The sequence below is a fragment of the Nelusetta ayraudi genome, unplaced genomic scaffold, assembly GCF_046127955.1.
Source record: "Nelusetta ayraudi isolate G7.1 ecotype Tasmania unplaced genomic scaffold, CSIRO-AGI_Nayr_v1 ptg000060l, whole genome shotgun sequence".
NCBI classification, from domain to species: Eukaryota; Metazoa; Chordata; class Actinopteri; order Tetraodontiformes; family Monacanthidae; genus Nelusetta; species Nelusetta ayraudi.
Genome location: NW_027466110.1, coordinates 3,996,362 through 4,015,637, shown reverse-complemented (window position 1 = coordinate 4,015,637; position 19,276 = coordinate 3,996,362). Strand labels below are relative to the sequence as shown.

At 43.4% G+C, this 19,276-nt stretch overlaps 1 protein-coding gene across 1 annotated transcript; it reads right to left on the bottom strand.

Moving 5' to 3' along the window:
- Window positions 1-1,646: 1,646 nt before the first annotated feature.
- Window positions 1,647-14,455, bottom strand: LOC142897620 (glutamate decarboxylase 1-like). The gene is made up of 17 exons (XM_076040077.1): window positions 13,957-14,455; window positions 12,904-13,110; window positions 10,859-10,921; window positions 9,758-9,916; window positions 8,902-9,144; window positions 8,624-8,714; window positions 6,385-6,497; window positions 6,014-6,129; window positions 5,830-5,909; window positions 5,686-5,740; window positions 5,230-5,346; window positions 5,069-5,133; window positions 4,749-4,827; window positions 4,489-4,638; window positions 3,862-3,969; window positions 3,473-3,562; window positions 1,647-3,341 (listed from the first exon to the last, which is right to left on the bottom strand). The coding sequence occupies exons 2-17, from the start codon at window positions 13,013-13,015 to the stop codon at window positions 3,168-3,170; spliced, it is 1,815 nt and encodes a 604-aa protein (XP_075896192.1). The 5' UTR covers window positions 13,016-13,110; window positions 13,957-14,455; the 3' UTR covers window positions 1,647-3,167.
- Window positions 14,456-19,276: the final 4,821 nt, after the last annotated feature.

Here is a 19,276-nt window from a genome sequence, read left to right as displayed (position 1 = left end):
CTGAGCGTGTCAGGTGTGAAATGGAGGGTGAACAGACCTACGGGCCACAGAGACACACATCAAGTGTTTCACAGTCGGCTGTTCAGCCCACACACCCTGAAGAGACGGAGGCGGCTGCAAAAGCACAACTCCTCCGGCTCCCTGTAATTACGCCGGACTGATTTCCACTCGACGATGCTTAATCAGACTCGTATTTAGCGCTGGGCGTGATAGTAGTCATCAGGTATGATGATGAACCCCCCCATCCCGCTGTCCTACCTCAGCTGCAAACACACTGATACTGGCCCCACTGCCTGGGAAAGATGTAACTGTGAAGAGGCCGATATTTGCTTTTGGTTTTACGACTGTGTTAGCAACATTAGAGGGCTAATGGAGATTCATCTGTGTGTGAGGTAAGTAACAAAGTGTGAAAAACTGGCTGAAGGCCCCGTTTCATTTAGGTTCAATCATTTTAAGGTTCTCCAACACCTGCTTCCAAATTAGCCGCAACGTAATGCTTGAGGACCTTTAAACTGTGGTGATAAGGATGTCCATTGTGTGTGTGTGTGTGTGTGTGTGTGTGTGTGTGTGTGTGTGTGTGTGTGTGTGTGTGTGTGTGTGTGTTCATATATATATATATACATATATATATATATGCAAAATGATAAAAAAAATTATAACCTCTGACTTTCTGTCTCACCCAATGGGAAATTATTATATACATATGTACATATATAAAATAAATAATTTCCCATTGGGTGAGACAGGAAGTCAGAGGTTATAATTTCTATTACCTCATCCTCAGAGCGGTTATGCCTTGAGTCCTCTGTTCCCTGTGACTTTACAAAGCAGCCGGTGACAAGGGGGTCCGTAATGATTGCAGCACTCAAGCATGAAACAAAGCAGCGGCGGCGGCAGCAGCGTCTGCCTGGTGGAGGATGGATGGAAGCACACAGACAGCCAGTCTCTCTCAACGTGGCCGTGTCGGAATAAAACGCAGCCAGGCAAAGCCCCCCAAATAGGCGCAGCAGCAGCAGCGGCAGCAGCAGGCGCACACTCTAATGCCTTTTATGATGAATATCTTAAAAGTGTGAGTAATGAGGAGAGTGAAGGCATTGGCAGTGGGCTGCTCATGAAACCTCAGCTGTGAGATGAGCCAATAAAAAGACCCTCCGGGGTGATTAATCTGACCGATGGCCGGTGACAGGCGGGTGGACCGGAAAAATAGGTAGAAAATGTTTAAAGAATCCATATTTATCTATGCTTGTGTATTTAAAAAAAAAAAAACTGAAAGTAAAACTTTTTAGAAGAAAAAAAATGAAAACGCAGATGTACCTTTATTTGCATTTCTTGGCATAAACACTCAGAAGTTTTTGTCTTGATTGGTCTAATCAAACATCTCATCATTGTCATTTATCACATTGAAATGATTTTCTTTTCTGATCACTTATTTTCTTCTACTTTTTCTTTTGAGCCAGCTAAGAAGAAAATCGTACAATCAGAAAACAGAATATTTTGTTTTCCATGACCGCCCTGTCGTGGGAAAAAAAAAATGCATATGAAAAATGGCATCACTGCCAAAGGTGGAACATCGACTCACGCTCACACCTCTGTGCGTATTTCTTTTCATTTTCATGCAGAAAAAAATAATCATCTAAAAGGCAAAGTCAATGAACCGAGGTCTTCTACCGTGTTTGTCTCATACATGTTTATTTTTTTCAAATTTCAAATGCAAGCCGCAGAAAAAAAAAAAACATCCACTCACAGAGAGAGCTTGGGTCTCTATTGATTCTGTGGGAACAACAGGGATACTCAGCAATTGAAGGTGAGACTTTTAAAGTGCCTACATTGGATTTAACAAGGGATAGGTTTATCCTGCTATAGGTCAGGAGTGTACACCTGATAATAAATTCTTTACTATTATATTAGATACTGTGCGTCTGATCACTCAAGCAAGCCTTAGAGTTCACTTACACCTGCACACGCTTCCTCTCAACTTAAAGGTTTGCCCGTTCAGTGTGTGCTGTGAGAAATAAAATCTTGCATATTATATAGTCTTACTCCACGTAACACAGCTATCATACAATCATACGTCCATAGAATAAAGGCTGCCCCATGAAAAATGGTTTTGCGTTGTGCTTTTCATCAATAACAAAGCCCTGGCAACCGCACTATCCGCCGTGCGTCCTCCACGTGGTGTCCCCACAATATTGGGTCAGTGAATCACAATGACGTTGCACAATTACACAACATAGATTGCACTAAAGTTAAGCATTGGAGTGCTCAGGAGCCTCATATACAAATATCTGAATCTATCCATAAGGGAGGTAAAAGGGCCGGCGTACACGTTTGTACGTGGGACTAAACCATTCTTTGGTTCACAAAACGCACTAAAATTTCCTCAATGTGGTTTTAAAACACTTTGACATAGAGTCTAGTACAGCAGAGTCTCCAAACAGAAAGGAGGAAACGCCACCAAATGGAGCAGAGCTGCGGGAAACCTATTCACATGTATGACCTCTGCATATAAATAAAGGGATCCATCTGTCACATACAATACTGTAAGGTTGAATTACATATAGGGTTTTTTTTTTCTCACTGTAAGACTGGGACACATTTGGCACAAAGTCAAGGTAACAGTACTATACACAATCTGCACAAAGTCTATAGGAACACTGGCTTGTGTTATATATTCCCACTAATGCGATATCAAAGGGAGGTTATGCGAGAGCACGACGCGGCGGTGCATTCTGTTACACAGACGACATGGAGCACCTACAGACAGCACTTTAATATTACATCAATACTGTTCATGGCAATGCAGTAGGGCTCCCTATACGGCGCTCCGATGCTTGTGGAAAAATATTTGATCAGTCTTGTTGTCATGTTTTTACACACAGTCAAACAGTAAAATAATACAATGGGAATCCCTCCCAAGTACTCCGATATTCTTGCAACTCTGGAAAAGTTTCAAATTTCCAGACTGCTGTGCTTTCCTGACTTCCTGCAAAGTTTTGACACATTGACTTATTCTATCAGGACAACTTTGTGCAAAACACTGGAATTAAAGGTCCTCGCTGCTGAGACACTGATTAGCAATGTCAATATTTTAGGAGACAGAGGGAGCATGAAGCCAAGGCAGAGGTTTCTCCAGAGGGGCGGGGAGGAAAAGGATTCAGGTGTGCGTCTTACAAATCGTTCCCCAGTCGTTCAATCTCCTCAGTCAGGAAGTCGATGTCCGACCTGGTGGCAGCGGGGTTGGAGATGACCATGCGGAAGAAGTTGACTTTGTCTCCTTGGGGCTGGTAACCCACCATGGTGGTCCCGGACTCCATCATCATTGCCTTGATCTTCGGGGCCACCTGTCGGAGATGCACATAGTCGCCTCTGATCTCACTGTATGACTCTCTGAATGTGAGTCGACACCGTGCGGTTCAATCCGAGTGGGCGGGAGGGGTGGTGCAGGACTGGAGGCAGATGGATGAGTCATTACCTTGTGCAATCTCTCCCGCTTCTCCTCGTCGTCGGGCAAGTCACGCAGACTCGGCGGCAAATACCAGAAACACACATTAGTGTGCTGCGGCTGATAAGAGAAAATGGGGAACAGCATTTCTAATGAGCGGCGATAGCAAAAAAAAAATACAGCCTTCTGTAATCCTACCTTTTCTTGTCAACCTGTCAGCAGTGTAAAACGACTCAATCAATCCCAAAGCAAAGAGAAGCTACTATAAATTCTATGGCAGTCAACAACAATAAGCAACAAAAAAAAACCAAACAGGTGATATCTGAGAATAAAAATGCCTAATAAGACGCCCCCATCAGTGTCTCTGCAACAATTGCTGTAATTAGCGCCAGAATAATAGCGGGAAGTAATTATCTCACCTCTGTTTTGAAAACCATCTCGTAGCCCTCTCGATTCTTTATCTTATTGTAAAGGTAGGCTGACAGATCCAGGCACTTGTCAATATGCTGTTCGAATCCTACTGTTCCCTGTTAGATAGATAGATAGATAGATAGATAGATAGATAGATAGATAGATAGATAGATAGATAGATAGATAGATAGATTGATAGATAGATAGATAGATAGATAGATAGATAGATTGATATATTGATAGATAGATAGATAGATAGATAGATAGATAGATAGATTGATAGATAGATAGATAGATAGATAGATAGATAGATAGATTGATAGATAGATAGATAGATAGATAGATAGATTGATAGATAGATAGATAGATAGATAGATAGATAGATAGATAGATTGATATATTGATAGATAGATAGATAGATAGATAGATAGATAGATTGATTGATAGATAGATGGATAGATAGATAGATAGATAGATAGATAGATAGATTGATAGATAGATAGATTGATAGATTGATAGATAGATAGATTGATTGATAGATTGATAGATTGATAGATAGAGTCCACATTGTAAACATTTACACACATTACAAGCCAAAAAACATTCAGGATGGAAAAACGAACAAATATTCAAACCTTTGCCTTCCACATAAGCCAGAACTTGAAGATGTCGACGTGTCGCCCGCACTGGATGGCCTTGTCGCCCGTGTCGTAGCCCACGTCGTACTGCTTGTCCTGCTGGAAGAGGTAGCCGGCGCACATGGAGTTGCAGCCCTGCAGTAATCCCTAAAAGCCCAGAGGAGTCTTGGTGAGCGCCGCTCTTTTGGAAGAGCTAAGGCGCCAGCGTGTGCGGCGAGTCCAGCGTGTTGGCGAGGCATGAAGAGAAACACACTCACCCTCTCCCTGACCAGAATGGCAGAGCACTGCAGTGGCACTCCCATCATTTTATGGGGGTTCCAGGTGACTGAGTTGGCCCTGGGCGGATATTAGAACAGTAAACATGGTGCCGTGGGCGTGTGTGCGTGCAACAAAAAAAAAGTGTTGACTTGAACCTTTGAAAAGATACAGTTTTAAAGAGAGGCTGCAAACCCATTTGGTTACCATTGTGTTCCTACAATACGCTTCCACTAATTAAACCCCCTATTGACGAGAATCTGATGATGTCCTTAATCTTTTCAATGTCCGCATTCATTTCTTGTTTTTTTTAACCTCTCACCTCTCGATTCCACTCAGCTTGTGTCGGTGCTTCCTGGACATCAGCAGACCTCCTCCCCACGCACCCTGCACAGGACACGGCACAGTTTAACCACACAGGAAGACGACGCGTGGGCGTCTAACGCGGCGGAATGTAGAAGAATATTTTCAAGATTGTCTCACGTCCACATGGAGCCACATGTTGTACTTCTCGCAGATGTCTGCGATTTCATTGATGGGGTCAAAGGCACCGTAGACGGTGGTGCCGGCGGTGGCATTCACATACATGGGAACGTAACCCTGCAATAGGGACATGGTGTTTCAATTTAATAAAAAGACAAACAAACACAGTGTTTTTGTAGTGATTAGCAGAAGGCAAGCTCACTGGCTTAAAGAATAACTGCAAAACTATGAGACAATGAGGCAACTAATTTGATTAATCTGAATTAATCTTACATCTCATTCATGGGGTATTTACTTATGCTCAAGTATTCATTTCATAATGTTCTCAAAGATACTCAGAATATCCCAAAGCAGTTGTGTAAACTGGCTTTGTTTCAGGCAAAGCCAGTGGAGTTATCAGTAGTAGCAGTTATCAGTGGCAAAGTTGATTTCTAAGCTGGAGTTTCTGTGAGTCACCTTCTGTTTGGCCTCTATTACTTTGGCTTCCAGGCCAGCAGGGATGACTCTCCCTCTGGAAAACAAAGGGTAGCAAGAAATCAAGCCCACTCAGGATGTGTTTCCCAGCGGGAAGTTTGCCGGTTAACAATTAAAATAGAAAACCTGTCGTCAGTGTCCAGCAGGATGAGGTTCTCTGTCCCAAAACCCAGAGCTGCGCTGGCTTTCTTGATGGAGTAGTGGCTCTGTCAAAAGAGGAGAGGGGGTTCGTCGGAGGGGTCGTAAGTCAAGTTGGATTCAACCTAGAAATGATAGTGGTTGATAGTGTGTGATATAGAGTGGGACCAACATGCTCTGAGGTGAAGAGGACCAGTCGCGGTGCAGCTGCCATGCCTTTGGTCTTGACCTCAGGGAAGAACTTGTATCTGGCAATCATCACGCTGTACATGTTTGAGATGGCGCCCCCTGCAGGACAACAGCATGTTTTTTGAGCTTGTTGTTATGTTTTGGTTATGTACTAGATGTATTTGTAAATGCATTTCTGAATTCCACATTTAGAACTACAATGTCACAGTGTTTGAATGAAGCATGAAGGTGAATTAAATAAAGCAGAAATTAAGAAAGCCCTTGTGTGAAAAGATGACATAACACCACAGGCATTTTTCAGCCCTGGAGCCCTGACTTTTTCAGTCTTTTTTTAGTCACAACTTCCGCACAGACCTGGAGAAAATATCCCATCTCCCTCTCCACCAGGCCAGCCAACAATCTCCTTCATTTTCTTCAGGGTCAGCTGCTCCATGAGCACAAAGACGGGAGCAATCTCGTAGGTGAACCTAGAACCACATGAAAGGCATTTCAACCTGAGCCGAGAGACTTCGTCATTTCCCGAATGAACATTTGGTACAAAAATGTCTGTCTGTTTGTTGCATGGTGGCTGTCATTGGGTTTTTATCACTAGACACACAATTCTTTTGTGAATTCAGTGAAGAAATTGATGCGACAATTTTCCAACGATAAGTAATGACCGATTGAAGGGATTTAAACAGGAGAGAAAAACGGAAATTGGTGCTTCTGTTAGGCGACAAAGCTGAGCTGTTTCGGGTGCGCGGACTGTTTTTCATACTTGATCCCGTCGAATATATAGATTTCCTCTCACCATTAAAGCATATTAAAAACCCTATTTGCCCCAAAGGGAAGCACAGTCGATTCAATCTGGCGTCAGCAACTGCGTCCATCCCCCCCCCCCTCACTGATTCTAATTCTTCCAATGACTTAAGTATTTGTCCATTCATGCAAAGGAAGCACAGTGATGGGTGGAACACGTGAGAGTGCCACATTTTGCCCCAGAGCGTCTTCAGCTCACAGCTACATGGAGGGGAAGAAAAAGAGAAACACCAAACAAGTCAGATGCCACCTCGCAGATGTCGCACATTAATTTCTCTGCGCTCGTTCGTGCAGGCGACGCTCGCTCGCTCCCATTACGCAAGACCTGAAAGTGATTGTCAGCCTAATAGTGTCAGTCAATATCTGCCAGCGGTAATTAGGGTTGATGGAGTCATTAATAAAGGTAAATTACAAGAACGTAAGCAACCTCCACCCCGCCACCTCAAAACATCTGCGCTCAGCGTTTGCCAGTATGAGGACGGCTGCGGCTGCTCTCGAAAAAAGCAACGCTGGTGTCAACTGGTTTGGAACCAGAAATCACTGGTTTGCTTCCATTTGAGCTAGTGAATGGTTGTTAATAACATTGTGCAAAATGTATACTTGAATCAGCTACGACAAACTCAAACACACAGTGGGGGCCAACATTTAAAACTTGAACAAAGTCACAGGGAAACATTGATATTTATTGGAAAAAAAATTGTTCTCAAGATATTACAGTGAAACCTTTCATCTGGACCCAAACAGGATGTTTTTGGGTTCTGTCCTGATTGATGTGCCAAAATACCAGCAGAGCGTTCTAAGATTTGTCGTATTAGCGGTACATGTGCTGTATAATACTGGCAGGACAGCTCTCGTCATCTTTTGGTGTTGCCTCGCGGGCCAAATATAATTATAAGGCCCAAGTTTGACACCTTTGATTTAAATGGTCTGAACGATTCCTTTTCGGAATTTCATTGATTTTTTTGTCATTACACTTTTTTGTTAGAAACGTCCATATTGCGAGACAAAGGATGCTCAATGTCAACCTCAAAGTCTGTGACATTAAATCATCCTTTGACTCCACTATCTTGCTAGATTCACAGCAGCGGGGGGAAACCTAATGGCAGATAAAGATGACTTGACTCAAACCCGGGATTACTGCCGTTAATCGTCACGCGGCAGCCAGTCGGGCGGGCTAAGCAGACTCTTACACACCTCAGTGCGATCAAATAAAGTCGGCCTGCCGACACTCTCCCGACCGGGAGTGAGCGCCGCACAAAGGAGAGGGGCTTACTCAAGTGGCAAATGTCACAGTGACGGCTGCTCACGCTGCGTACAGATGCTCCCCCGCGCTCCTGGCATTGTTATGTCACAGGAAGTGGCGGCGGACGAAACAAAGACAGCATGTAACGCCGTGCGTGCGAATCAATATGCAATTTAGTTTTGCCTGCGGGGCCGAGTTGTGCGGCCAGGCGCTGGCGAGCGCTGGCAGTATTGTGGGGAGTCGCTGTGCAAATGTCTCCTTTAGTGTTTTCTATTTTCCCCCTGCGTGATTGGCAAGCCATTAAAGTGTGCAGGCAGCCGCAGACAGTAATTACCAACTGTCATATAAAACTAAAGAGATTCCCCGCACGTGGAATTAAAGGAGAGGGGGGGGGGGTGGCATTTATGGCTGAAAAGGTAATAGGAGATGAGCTTAACGACCCCCTGCATATAGACCTTATTCCCTCTATTCAGTACTTAAGTGCGTGACTGTGTGCAGGGGACTGCGGAGATGATTTAAAAGCCTAGCAGGTCAGTTTTCAACTCCACTCACATGTTGGTGTTGGCTGTGGAGGTGAGCCACTCGCCCGCCAGCCCGACGATGTCCAATCCGGTGGACAGCTGGTTGAAGAACCTGGGATGACCTGCCGTTTGATAAAGAAACAATAAAGCAAGACACAAAGCCCCCAGAAAACAATTAATCATACGATGGAGGCCCCCCCCCCCCGCCCCCAGAGAAAATGGCTTATCTGTAATCATTACGCTGGCATGTAAACTAATGAGAGGCATTGATCGCGGCAGGAGCCTCGGGGCCTCTGTTGTTCCCCTCACCTGTCCTAACGCCGTATTTCAGGGTGTCCCTGCAGTCCACCAGGATCTGCTCCAGGGACTCAGGCTGGTCAGACAGCTCCAGGTTGAAGCCCTCCATGCCCTCCAGGAGCTGGTGAGGGTGGTGGAAGTCCAGCACCTTGGTGGACCTGTCAAAGGTCTTCCGCACGTAGTTGGTGAGGATCTCCACCACCTCCAGCAGGAACTGCATGGTCTGCTCTTCTCCATTTTTGGCTGGCAGCAGATCTGCAGAATACATTGGATTGTTGACATCCCTCATGTTGAAGGGTTGGTTTTTTTTTTCGTTTCTTAATTTTGATATCTAGTGACAACTCGTTTTTTTTTCTGGTGGGCAACAACACAACTGATGAATTGGCAGCAAACAACAAATGTCTGTCAACTTAACGATTGTATTTCCTAACATTTTTCTTTTATGATTGGTCAACGACATACGGAAAGTGAACAGACGTATTAGTAACTGCTGTGAAAAGAGGATGCAATAAGCTCTGCTTCTTCCTCCTCCTTTTGAACATGTTGATTGTAAAATTGCAAAGATGTGATGTACTAATATGCAACGAACATGCATGTTTGAAATAAGCTAAACATTTAAAAACTTTGAAAAACACCAACTACAACACAAAATAGGCATGTTGGTTTCTTATTTCAACAATAATTGCATATTTTGATACACTGACAAAAAAAATATGATTGATTAATAATTGCATGTATCCACCATAATTTCTTTACAGTGCATATATACGTACAATGCTGAATTTTGCAGCGTTTTTCTAAGGTCAACAGCACGATTTATGTCACGTCACGCATTTTTCTTTTTGTTTTCATATTTGTCTCAGCTTACCTCTGGCGAACAGGTTGGAGAAGTCGGTCTCTGTGCGTCTGAAGCGCGCCTCCCCGCCGCCGCTGTTGTCGCATGACAGCAGGTTCTTGGCGGCGCGCTCCTTCAGAGAGCTCACGATCCTGCTCCTCTCCTCCAGACTGTTGTTCTTCTGCAAAAACCCTAAACGTTTGCAGGATGGAGAGGAGTCCGCGGGCTGGTTACAATTCTCACACATGTTGGGTTTCTGTTTTCTTTTGGTTCAAGTGGGGGAGTGGAGATAAACAACTCAATTACTCCTGATAATTAGAATTCCCCACTGCCATCTCCAACTTGTGTCTCCAGTCACCCCGCACACTCTGCCTTTATATATATACACGACCCGCGTCCCATCACTGGGAGTTCTATGTGGGCGGAGGCCTCTGGGAGGCTGAGCTCGATGACATCAGCATCAAACTCCAGCCAAGCAACAACAAATCGCTGTCACGTATAGCGGCTATAAATTCTTGGTAAAGATCCGCCGACGGCGTGCGCGCCGGTGTGGAAGACAACAGCAACAGTAGCCGGTAGCCAAACAAATCACAGCAAAGCCTGTCGAGGATGCTGCTGCCTTGAGTGCCGCTGCATTTTGCAGGAATATAACCGAGTAGTCGAAAAACGAGTGCATCCCGCTGCTGCCGCCGTTTTTTGTTTTTTTTTTGGTATATCTGATTTGAATAACGTAGAATGTATTATCTGCTTTTACATCTCATTACCTGCTTTAAAGTGTTTATGACTCAATTGAAAGGCCGTGGAGAAACCGGTGAAACGTGTCGGCCAGAGAAACGCCCTGGTAAATTGCGCTGCGCAGTGATCCATGTCTTTCACTGTCGGCCCATTTATTTTTGGTTGTGTGGTGGCAAAAAAAAATACTTGAGAAAAAATAGTTTAAAAGCGATTATTTAAAAAAAAACAAAAAACAATATATATATATTTTTTTAAAAATCATCAAATTTAAAAAGAAATAATACATTTTCCTTTTTATTAAATACCGGAGGCCTCATTTTGCAGTCATCAAACAAACACAATGGCTGACATTTATGCTTTCCAAAAATGGTTATACCAAAAAGAAAGAGGCAAACTTACCACATATTTTCATCCCCAGTTTTCTGGTACATCCGTGAGCGACACCGCACCACGCGTCATAGCCTGCAAGGATTGGGAACACACGCAGCAGTCAGCGGGCCTCGGAGCAGCCCGAGCAGCCCTTCCCTTCTCGGCATCACCGTTCCCTTGTTATGAACGCCGAGTGATTTAATGACGGGAATGGATGGAAAGTGGTGAAAGGTAGAAAAAAAAAAAAAAATAGCCCCCCCACTCTGCTTGTCTGGGGGAGATTATTCAAACATTAAAGCTGTGCTCCGGGGTGGGGTGCGTGGGTGGGTGGGGTTGGGGGGAGGGGGGCCTGGACGCGCGTTCTAGCCTCTTTCCCGCTGCCGTCCATGTGTCACCATCCATGACCTATAGGGGCTTCAAATTAATTAGGGCCTTTTGAATCCGCGCCAGCACTGACGATCTAATGGAGTGAATAGATGGCGTCAGAATGCGAGCAGTCGGTGGACGCGGAGCGGCTGCCCGGTGACAGATAGAGAGAATTAGCGCCTTATCTGGCGCGTGCAGCCACGGTGGGGGTTGGCCAAAAAAAGCGCACGCTGGACCAAAATCCTCAAAAGGAGTGTTTTTTGTTTTTTTCGGGGGGAGGGAGGGGGGAGTGGGGGTGCAGGGGGTGAGGCAGTCCCATTCCCACATCCCAGTTTAACCCTTTGCTTTGGATCATTAGACAAATCATTGCCCTCCTCACTCAGCTCATTGGACGCAGCCCTCGCTGTGTTGGTTCTCCTCCATCCCTCCCTCCATCCCTCCCTCCAAGCCAGAGGGTGACAACAAAGACGCAAAAACAAGAACGACAAAAGAAGGAGGGGAAAAAAGGAATCAGAGGAAACAACAAGGTTGGTGCGAGCAGACGACACGTACACAGCAGCACAACATTCGTCTGCACAGGCGCCGCCACTGGAAGGCAGAAAAAGAGGCCGTTTCTGCATGGGCCTGATAATAGTGAGCAACAAAAAAAAAAGAACCCCCTCACACACGTAGTCATTCAGTCAAACACAGGCGAGGCGAATACCGTTTTAAAATGGATAGTAAAAACAAAATTGGTTTTATTTTTTTGTCTATTTCCTGCAGGAGCACATTTAACACCTGCAGCAGCAGCAGCAGCAGCAGCAGCAGGGTTTTAAACAAACACCCCCTCCTCTACCCTCCTCCCCCAAGTCTTTATAAAGAGTCAGGATTATTTTCTTCTTTTGCTTGCCAGTCCAGATGACAACGACAGGCTTTAGTGGTTACACAGTGTGCCCCCTGCCCTCACTCCCCCCCCCTCCTCCTCCCTTCCCTCCAGTCTTTTCCAGCAGTCTACGATGCCATTAGGGGCAATTTAGTATGACCGAATTAACAGCCACTTCAGGGGCAATTTTGCATGCTTTTCCATGAAAGCCAGCGCGTGTTACGGATGGCATGGACGTGGATGCATGCAAAAAGCAAAAAGCAAAAAAAACAAACAAAAACAAACAAAAAATGATATCATGCACAATTAAATTAGGAAATTGTATTTTAGGAATATATTGTAGCAAAGAAGAAAGTATTTTTTCTCCAATAATTCGAACAATTCCTCAATAATTTGCCCGTTTGTTATTTTTTATTCTGGGATGTTAATGCTGCAGCAACAATAATTTGCTCCGGTGGTGCAGGCTTTGGCTTGCATTGCGGGCTAATTGCCCTCAGTGTTACAGTCACGCTGGCGGAGGACATCGGCCCCTGACAACACCATCCGTCCGTCATGCACACGCTGGGGGGTCCGTGCGCGGTGCATGAAACGCATCGGCGGTTATTTGCGGCGAAGGAAGAAGCCGTTCATGGATGGCAGCGGTGCGTGCGTGCGTGCGTGCGTGTGTGTGTGTGTGTGTGTGTGTGTGTGTGTGTGTGTGTGTGTGTGTCAATGTGATTCCCCCCGCCTCCCACCCTCCTCTTTCTCTCCCCCCCCCCCTGGATGGAAATGATTAATGGCGTCGCCCGCAAAGTAAATAGCGCACGTGGTGGAGAAATAAAGGGGATTTTATTTGTGATGCACCTACTTGAGCCCAGCGGTCGTAAATTCGCCGAGTTGGGATCCGGTGCGCCGCCGCCGGTGGAGGAGGCGGTGGTGGTGGAGGAGGTGGAGGAGGAGGAGGGTGCAGACGCCGCCATCACTCCCGAGACCCTGTGCCAAAGTCCGCACCTCAGACACCCTGTGACACCCTGCGCGCGTGTGTCTGCAACCTCCCCAAAATTCTCTCCTTATACTGTGAAAGAGGGAAAAAAAAGAGCCCCCCCAAAAAATACTCCTTTGAAACAACGAGAGAAACACTGATATTGTCCAGCTGCACACATGGACAGTCTGTCTGATTGGCTCTCCCCTCTAATGAGGAAAAATAACAATTGAAACAAATATCAATTGCAGATGAAAAAAAATAAAAAAAAATCTCCTGACGTGCACCTGCTTTAAGCAGGTGATGGCCAGTGCCAGGCTGGCATCTTGATCTTGACCTGGATGGATGGATAGATGGATGGATGGATTTTGGCCACGTTTGTCATCCTCAGTATATAAAAAAAAAAGCGTCGCTAATCGTTCACATCAAAAGCAATTGTGACAACAGCTGCTGTCTCGTCACCAAAACGGACGTGGTGGGGAAAAACCAAACAAGCAATTGAAAAAAAAAAAAAAATCCAAATAATTTTAACAAACAAACGAATGAATATTGTCATAATTATATTAATAATAATCATTTACAGAAAAGCTTCAATATACCCATCAGTCGTTGGGATTTTAAAGTGTCACCAGCCCAAGGTGATTCTTGCATTGTTGACCATGATGCAGACTATGTGCATCTCTCCATCCATAAAAGCAGAGACTAGAGGATTTTTTTTTTTTTTTTTTTTTTTTACCTCAGAGATATTTAAACTGTGCAACAAACCACCTGTACATATGCAACTTGTCAACACATAACAGATAACAGTCTGATCCGCTGCACTGCGCTGAAATAAAAACCTTATTACAAAACACCTGTTAGAGCTTGTGGGATGACGTTGGGCAAAGGAGTTGACTTGGTGGTTTTGGATTTAAAAGGCAAACGAATGGTCGCACTCACCGTGATGGAATAGCTCCAGGTGAAACAGGTGCACCTCTCCACGACAAAAACAGTAACAACAACCAAAAAATATATATTAAAAAAAAAAAAAAAAAAAAGTAGTGTATTTTTAGAGCAGAAAAAGTCCTGGGAGAGAGCCTGCTGCCTCCTCGGTTACACTCCAACTGCAGGGGAAAACCTGTGCTGATCTCCGGCAGATCCAACACACACGCACACACACGCACACACAAGGTGACCTTGCTTTTTCCTCCAAGTGCCTATGATTTACTGATATCTACAGCGAGCCTCCTGTGTCACGGAGAGCTCTACCTCCACCGGTGCTGCATGTCTGAGAAGCAGACGCGTCTGCAGGGTGTCTGCAGGTGCCGGACACTGAAAGACGTAGCTTCCGGCGCTTCAAGTGTGACTTTTTCCCACCCACCCCACCTCCACCACCCACCAGATGTATGCGGGTGTGGTTTAAATCCCGGTCACGGACGTGAAGTTTGATGCCATGAGCGACACATCGGGCGATGTGAGGAGGGATGAAGATCGAAGAGGGGAGGGGAGGGGAGGGGAGGAGAGGGGAGATCGTTGGGTTTGTTCTCGGGGGAGGAGAAACAAAAGGACGACAATCAAATTCAACATTTCTATAACTGCCTTCGTTAATTTATTAGACAATTTCTCCGAGCACTTGAGCGATTTTTAGCACCTCGGCGCAACGAGCTGAGGAGAAATAAATCCATTTTATTTGACTTAATTTCCAGTGTCATTAAACAAATGCACGTGACTCAAGTATTATTAACATATATATAAACAGAAAAACAAACAACCCCCTCCCCCCAAAAAAAAGACCCTCCTTTTTAACACCAAGTTTGAACAGCAAAGCTGTTTCCCGTGGTGAAAGTGGAAGGACGCAGATCAAATACCCCCAAATCCACAAGGTGGCAGTGAAAACCCAAAAATGAGCCCCGGTAGGAGCAGGCACACAACTGGGGCACTCCATAAATACCCTGAGAAGCTATTAATAAACCGACTCATTAATCTGGAGCACGTCTCCATCATGGACGCACACACGTGACGTGAGTGGATACAGCCAATCACGATCAATCGCCCTCAAGTTAATAGGAGATTTGTCTCTGCTGACACCCTGAATGTAAGATCCTTTTGTCAAAGGAATATAATATATTTAGAAGTGGGTCCATTCAAACATGAAAAACGTGCTAGGAGTTTTTCAGCACTGGACAGCTCCGGTTTCCCTTGCTGGGGAATTCAATCTATGAGGAGATTTTCCAAATATTTTCTGTTTATAGATTAATCTTTGCCATCTCTTGTGCATTTGGACAGATGGCCAACTGCATAATTTTGTGACATTTGATGAAATCGAGCTATCTAATTGAATTGCTTCAAACAAAAAATAAGGAAACAAATACATAAATGAATAAATGTTGATGACACTGTTACTGGCAGCCATATTCCGACAGGTTTGAAAGGTTTCATTGTCATTTTTTGTTCTTCGATTTATCTTACATTGTTTCTAAACCACAACAAATGAAAAATGGAAAAAATTTAAAGAAATAAGTCAAAATCAATAGAAAGTATTTTGTGCTGGCAAGACCTATTGGCCTCAGCAAAACAACAAAATGTGAATTTTGAGGAAAACAAAATCTCTTTTAATACTTTTTGGGAATGTAAGTGACAAACTACCTTTAAATTTCATTTTTCTTGTTATTCATTTGAAGTAAATCAAATGGCCCCAAATCCTTTGTCGCATGCGGGGGCTTCTGAGGGCTCTTTCAGGTACATGTTTATCAGTTGCAGAGGTGCTGTGACCAAAATCCAACTGAGGGTTCAAAAGAACAAAAAGGATACAAACTGTCGTTTTCTCAGCAGCTGTTTAAAAAAAAACAATCCACAAGGTGGCGTATGAGCCAAACCGTGGAACTGGCAGGACAAAGAGAGAGACAGACTGAGACAGAGAGAGAGAGGGGGGGGGTGTAGACTGTAGAATGGAAGTCTGAAATGCCTGTGACATCAGTCAGAAATGAAAACAAACAAACAAACACACTCTCTCTCTCTCTCTCTCTCTCTCTCTCACACACACACACACACACACACACACACACACACACACACACACACACACACACACACACACACACACACACACACAGTGACACAAACATCATGGGCTCTACTCTATCTGGTATCTGGTTTGTCAAGCTAAACGTACACTGCTTTAGAAGTACCTATTCACAATTTGCTTTACTATGTTATGTTATGTAGTAGTGTTGTACGGTTAGAAAGCAAATCAAAACCAAAGGTCAACTGGGACACATTCTGTTCAGTCATCCCACCTTGGTTTCTGTCACTGTAGAAAGCAAAACTAGAAAGGATTTTCTTTGTTTTTTTAAACAACTTTACCCATTTAAGACTTAAAATAAGGTCCAGAGTAACCACTACAAATACACCAGATGTATCAAGTTCTTATTTTCTGACACATCACTGTTCCTTCACTCTGGAGTCAATTGCTCATATGCATAATTAAATATAGAGACAAAATGAGTCATAAAGAAAAATAGCAGGTTGTTAATTACGCTTTAATCACTGTGCACTCGAGCATAAAACACAGAGCCCAGCATGAGACTGACACCTGACCCCCCAACACATAAAATCTCCAGCTCTGGATTACTGGATTTAAAAAAAAAAAAAAGAAAAAAATTTAAGAACTGGATTGAAATTTGGTCTTTATCGCAACACTTTCATATCGATAGAAATAACAGGCTAATGTCGAATCCAATTTACAATTTTTCATGGTTTAAATGCTGAGTGTCCCTTTCTTCCTTAAAAGCCAATTAAAAACATGCAAGTACAATCCTTTAATTTTCTCATAAAAATGTAAATGACAGAGAATTGCCAGTTAGAAATTGGAGCAATTATTTCACAATGGAAAATAAAACTCTCTATGTCACCATGAAATCATAAAGCAGTCATAAAGCACAGACGTCTCTGTCAGGGACACCTCTGTTCTCTTGCACTTCTCTGTCATTGAGCTTGAGCTGTTGTGTAAAGCATTTATTTAATTAGCAGACTTTTTCATATAATCTGGAATTCTTGTTAACACTTACCAAACACACATGAGTCACTATGAGACAAAATAGAAACCAAACGCAAAACAGAGCAGAGACAATGAGATTACAGTGTAAAATGTGTTCCTTTCAAAAGTATGGTTAAAAAAAGTACTTTCCCAGCTGATCGTAATCTATTTTAACCGGTAACAACATGTAGAACACTCAAAAAAAAAAAAAAAAATGCAGTGAACCTTGATGTGTTACGCTAAAAGGTAGGAATAAAGGATTTACTGAGCAAAACCACCTTTCAATTTGCACACACACTGATGAGTTCCTGCACGTTTATGGTTACTTTTATGGTATTTTTCAAAACTGACTGGAAGTAGTAGAGAGCAGCTTTGTAATTCATCCCAGCGACACAAAGCCTTTGTCTATTTTGACTGAGCAGCAATTCTTATCCCTCTGGCTCCTGGCAGCCTTTCAATCTAAGTGAGTCGAAAGGATAAGAGGTTGATCACTTATTATGATACAACATACAGCACCGCTTGACTGTCATACACATGTGACTACAAATGAAAATTTTGAGGATTTCTTTCTCGTCAAGGCCAGATTGACTTGATTAATACAATGTATATTTATAAACAGTGATATAAAAACACACAAAAAAGCAAAAACTTATCAAATTCCATGATTTCACATTCTTGATTACTGTGAGTTTTCGTGTCCTACGTCGAGGGGTTTGGGAGTTATGTTTTAGTCCACCACCAGGGGGAGATGGAGCCGAGACGCTCGTGCCTTCCATTTTTCTTTGCGGTCACCTGTCATCAGGTTGATATTTCTGGCACTGTTTGTATGTCTGTGCAAAATGTACTCTAATGAAAACACATTGGTAGCAACAAATCCAGTTTAAATTACGCATCAAAATGTCTCAAACGCATTTCATGACTTTTATTTTTAGGCTGGCGAACTTGAGACTGCTTGAATTTGAATTTGAGTTTGACTTCTCACTGCTCTGCCACTTTCTTAATTGATCGGTTTTCAGTGATGATGATGATGATGATGATGATGATGACAGGGGGAAAAAAAAACACCAATTCCAATTGTAGACAGTAAAAAACACAAAAAACAGACTAAAAAAAAATATTATAGTGTTAAGTTTTTAATGACTATTTTAAATGCTTCAACATGTACTGGAATGGCATCTTAGAGAGTATAGCCCAAATGCCAGAAGGAGACAGTTAGAAGTGGGTATTTAATCTTTAATAATGCCCAAACGCAGATAATATTAAGAAAGCTCTTCTTCAGGCTGGACAGTTAAGATTATCTTTTTTCAAAGAGCACAGCCATGTAACAGAAATCTCTTAATTCTTTCATTCAGTTTGAATGGTAACTTAAGCCACAACTTATATGTGAATTGCTTGGGCAATAAAGAAAAGGCTTGGAGACCCTTTTGTGCAGAACTGGTCAGCTGCAGTCGTACGCTTGTCTATACTGTCTGCATTATTTTATAATAGGATCATAAAAGGAGGCTCAAAGGGTCAACTCTAACGATGTTGTCGCCTTTTGACTTATTTTGCCGTCAAAGTAGCTTAATATTCATGAATACAGTTCATTTCTGGCACTGGCAGAACCGGACGCTTTTACCTATCTTCCTTCCAAAGTAAATGCACTGTGGCAGCAAATACAATATATTTATTTAATTAGTACACAGCAGTGTAGACTGTAAAAAGTAATTCAACAGAAAGGCTAGACTTACTTTAATTAGAATCAAATTTGGGAATAAATTTGCAGCTCTATGTTTAAATAATGCGATAGCTAAGCAATCTCATCTGTGTGAAAAGGACACCGACACTAACTGACTGTGTATCAGGGGGAATATAACTCATATTACAATCATTGATTAGACAGGGCAGTGAAGTATAAGTTAACATAGCAGTAGTGGACGCAACTGACGTGAAGAAACATTTGGATCTTGTCAAGAGCATTTGGCTTCTGAGAGTGTACCTCAGGTTGTATCGTGGCATTGACATTGCAAGGCCATTGAGGCCACTTGCAAAAGGGGGGCGCTGTTGAGGCAGAAAACTAACTGAATTGCAGAAGTTGTACTCATGTTGAATGATTCCTTACAACTCAAAGCAGCGTCCCTGTTCCTGCAGGAAGCGATGCAACAATATGAAACACATGTTGGATCAGAATGTGATTGTTCAGAGAAGGTACTTGTGGAGGTCTTGTGGTCCTTTTCCATGAGGTGACATGAAATCCCCCATGGG

Bases quoted from the DNA above. Each gene is read 5' to 3' on its own strand.
- LOC142897620 (XM_076040077.1), bottom strand. From the start codon at position 13,015: ATGGCGGCGTCTGCACCCTCCTCCTCCTCCACCTCCTCCACCACCACC. The intron at 10,922-12,903 runs GTAGGTGCATCA...CAATCCTTGCAG, and splicing joins TTTACGACCGCTGGGCTCAA to GCTATGACGCGTGGTGCGGT. The intron at 4,639-4,748 runs GTGAGTGTGTTT...CTGGGCTTTTAG, and splicing joins CCATTCTGGTCAGGGAGAGG to GGATTACTGCAGGGCTGCAA.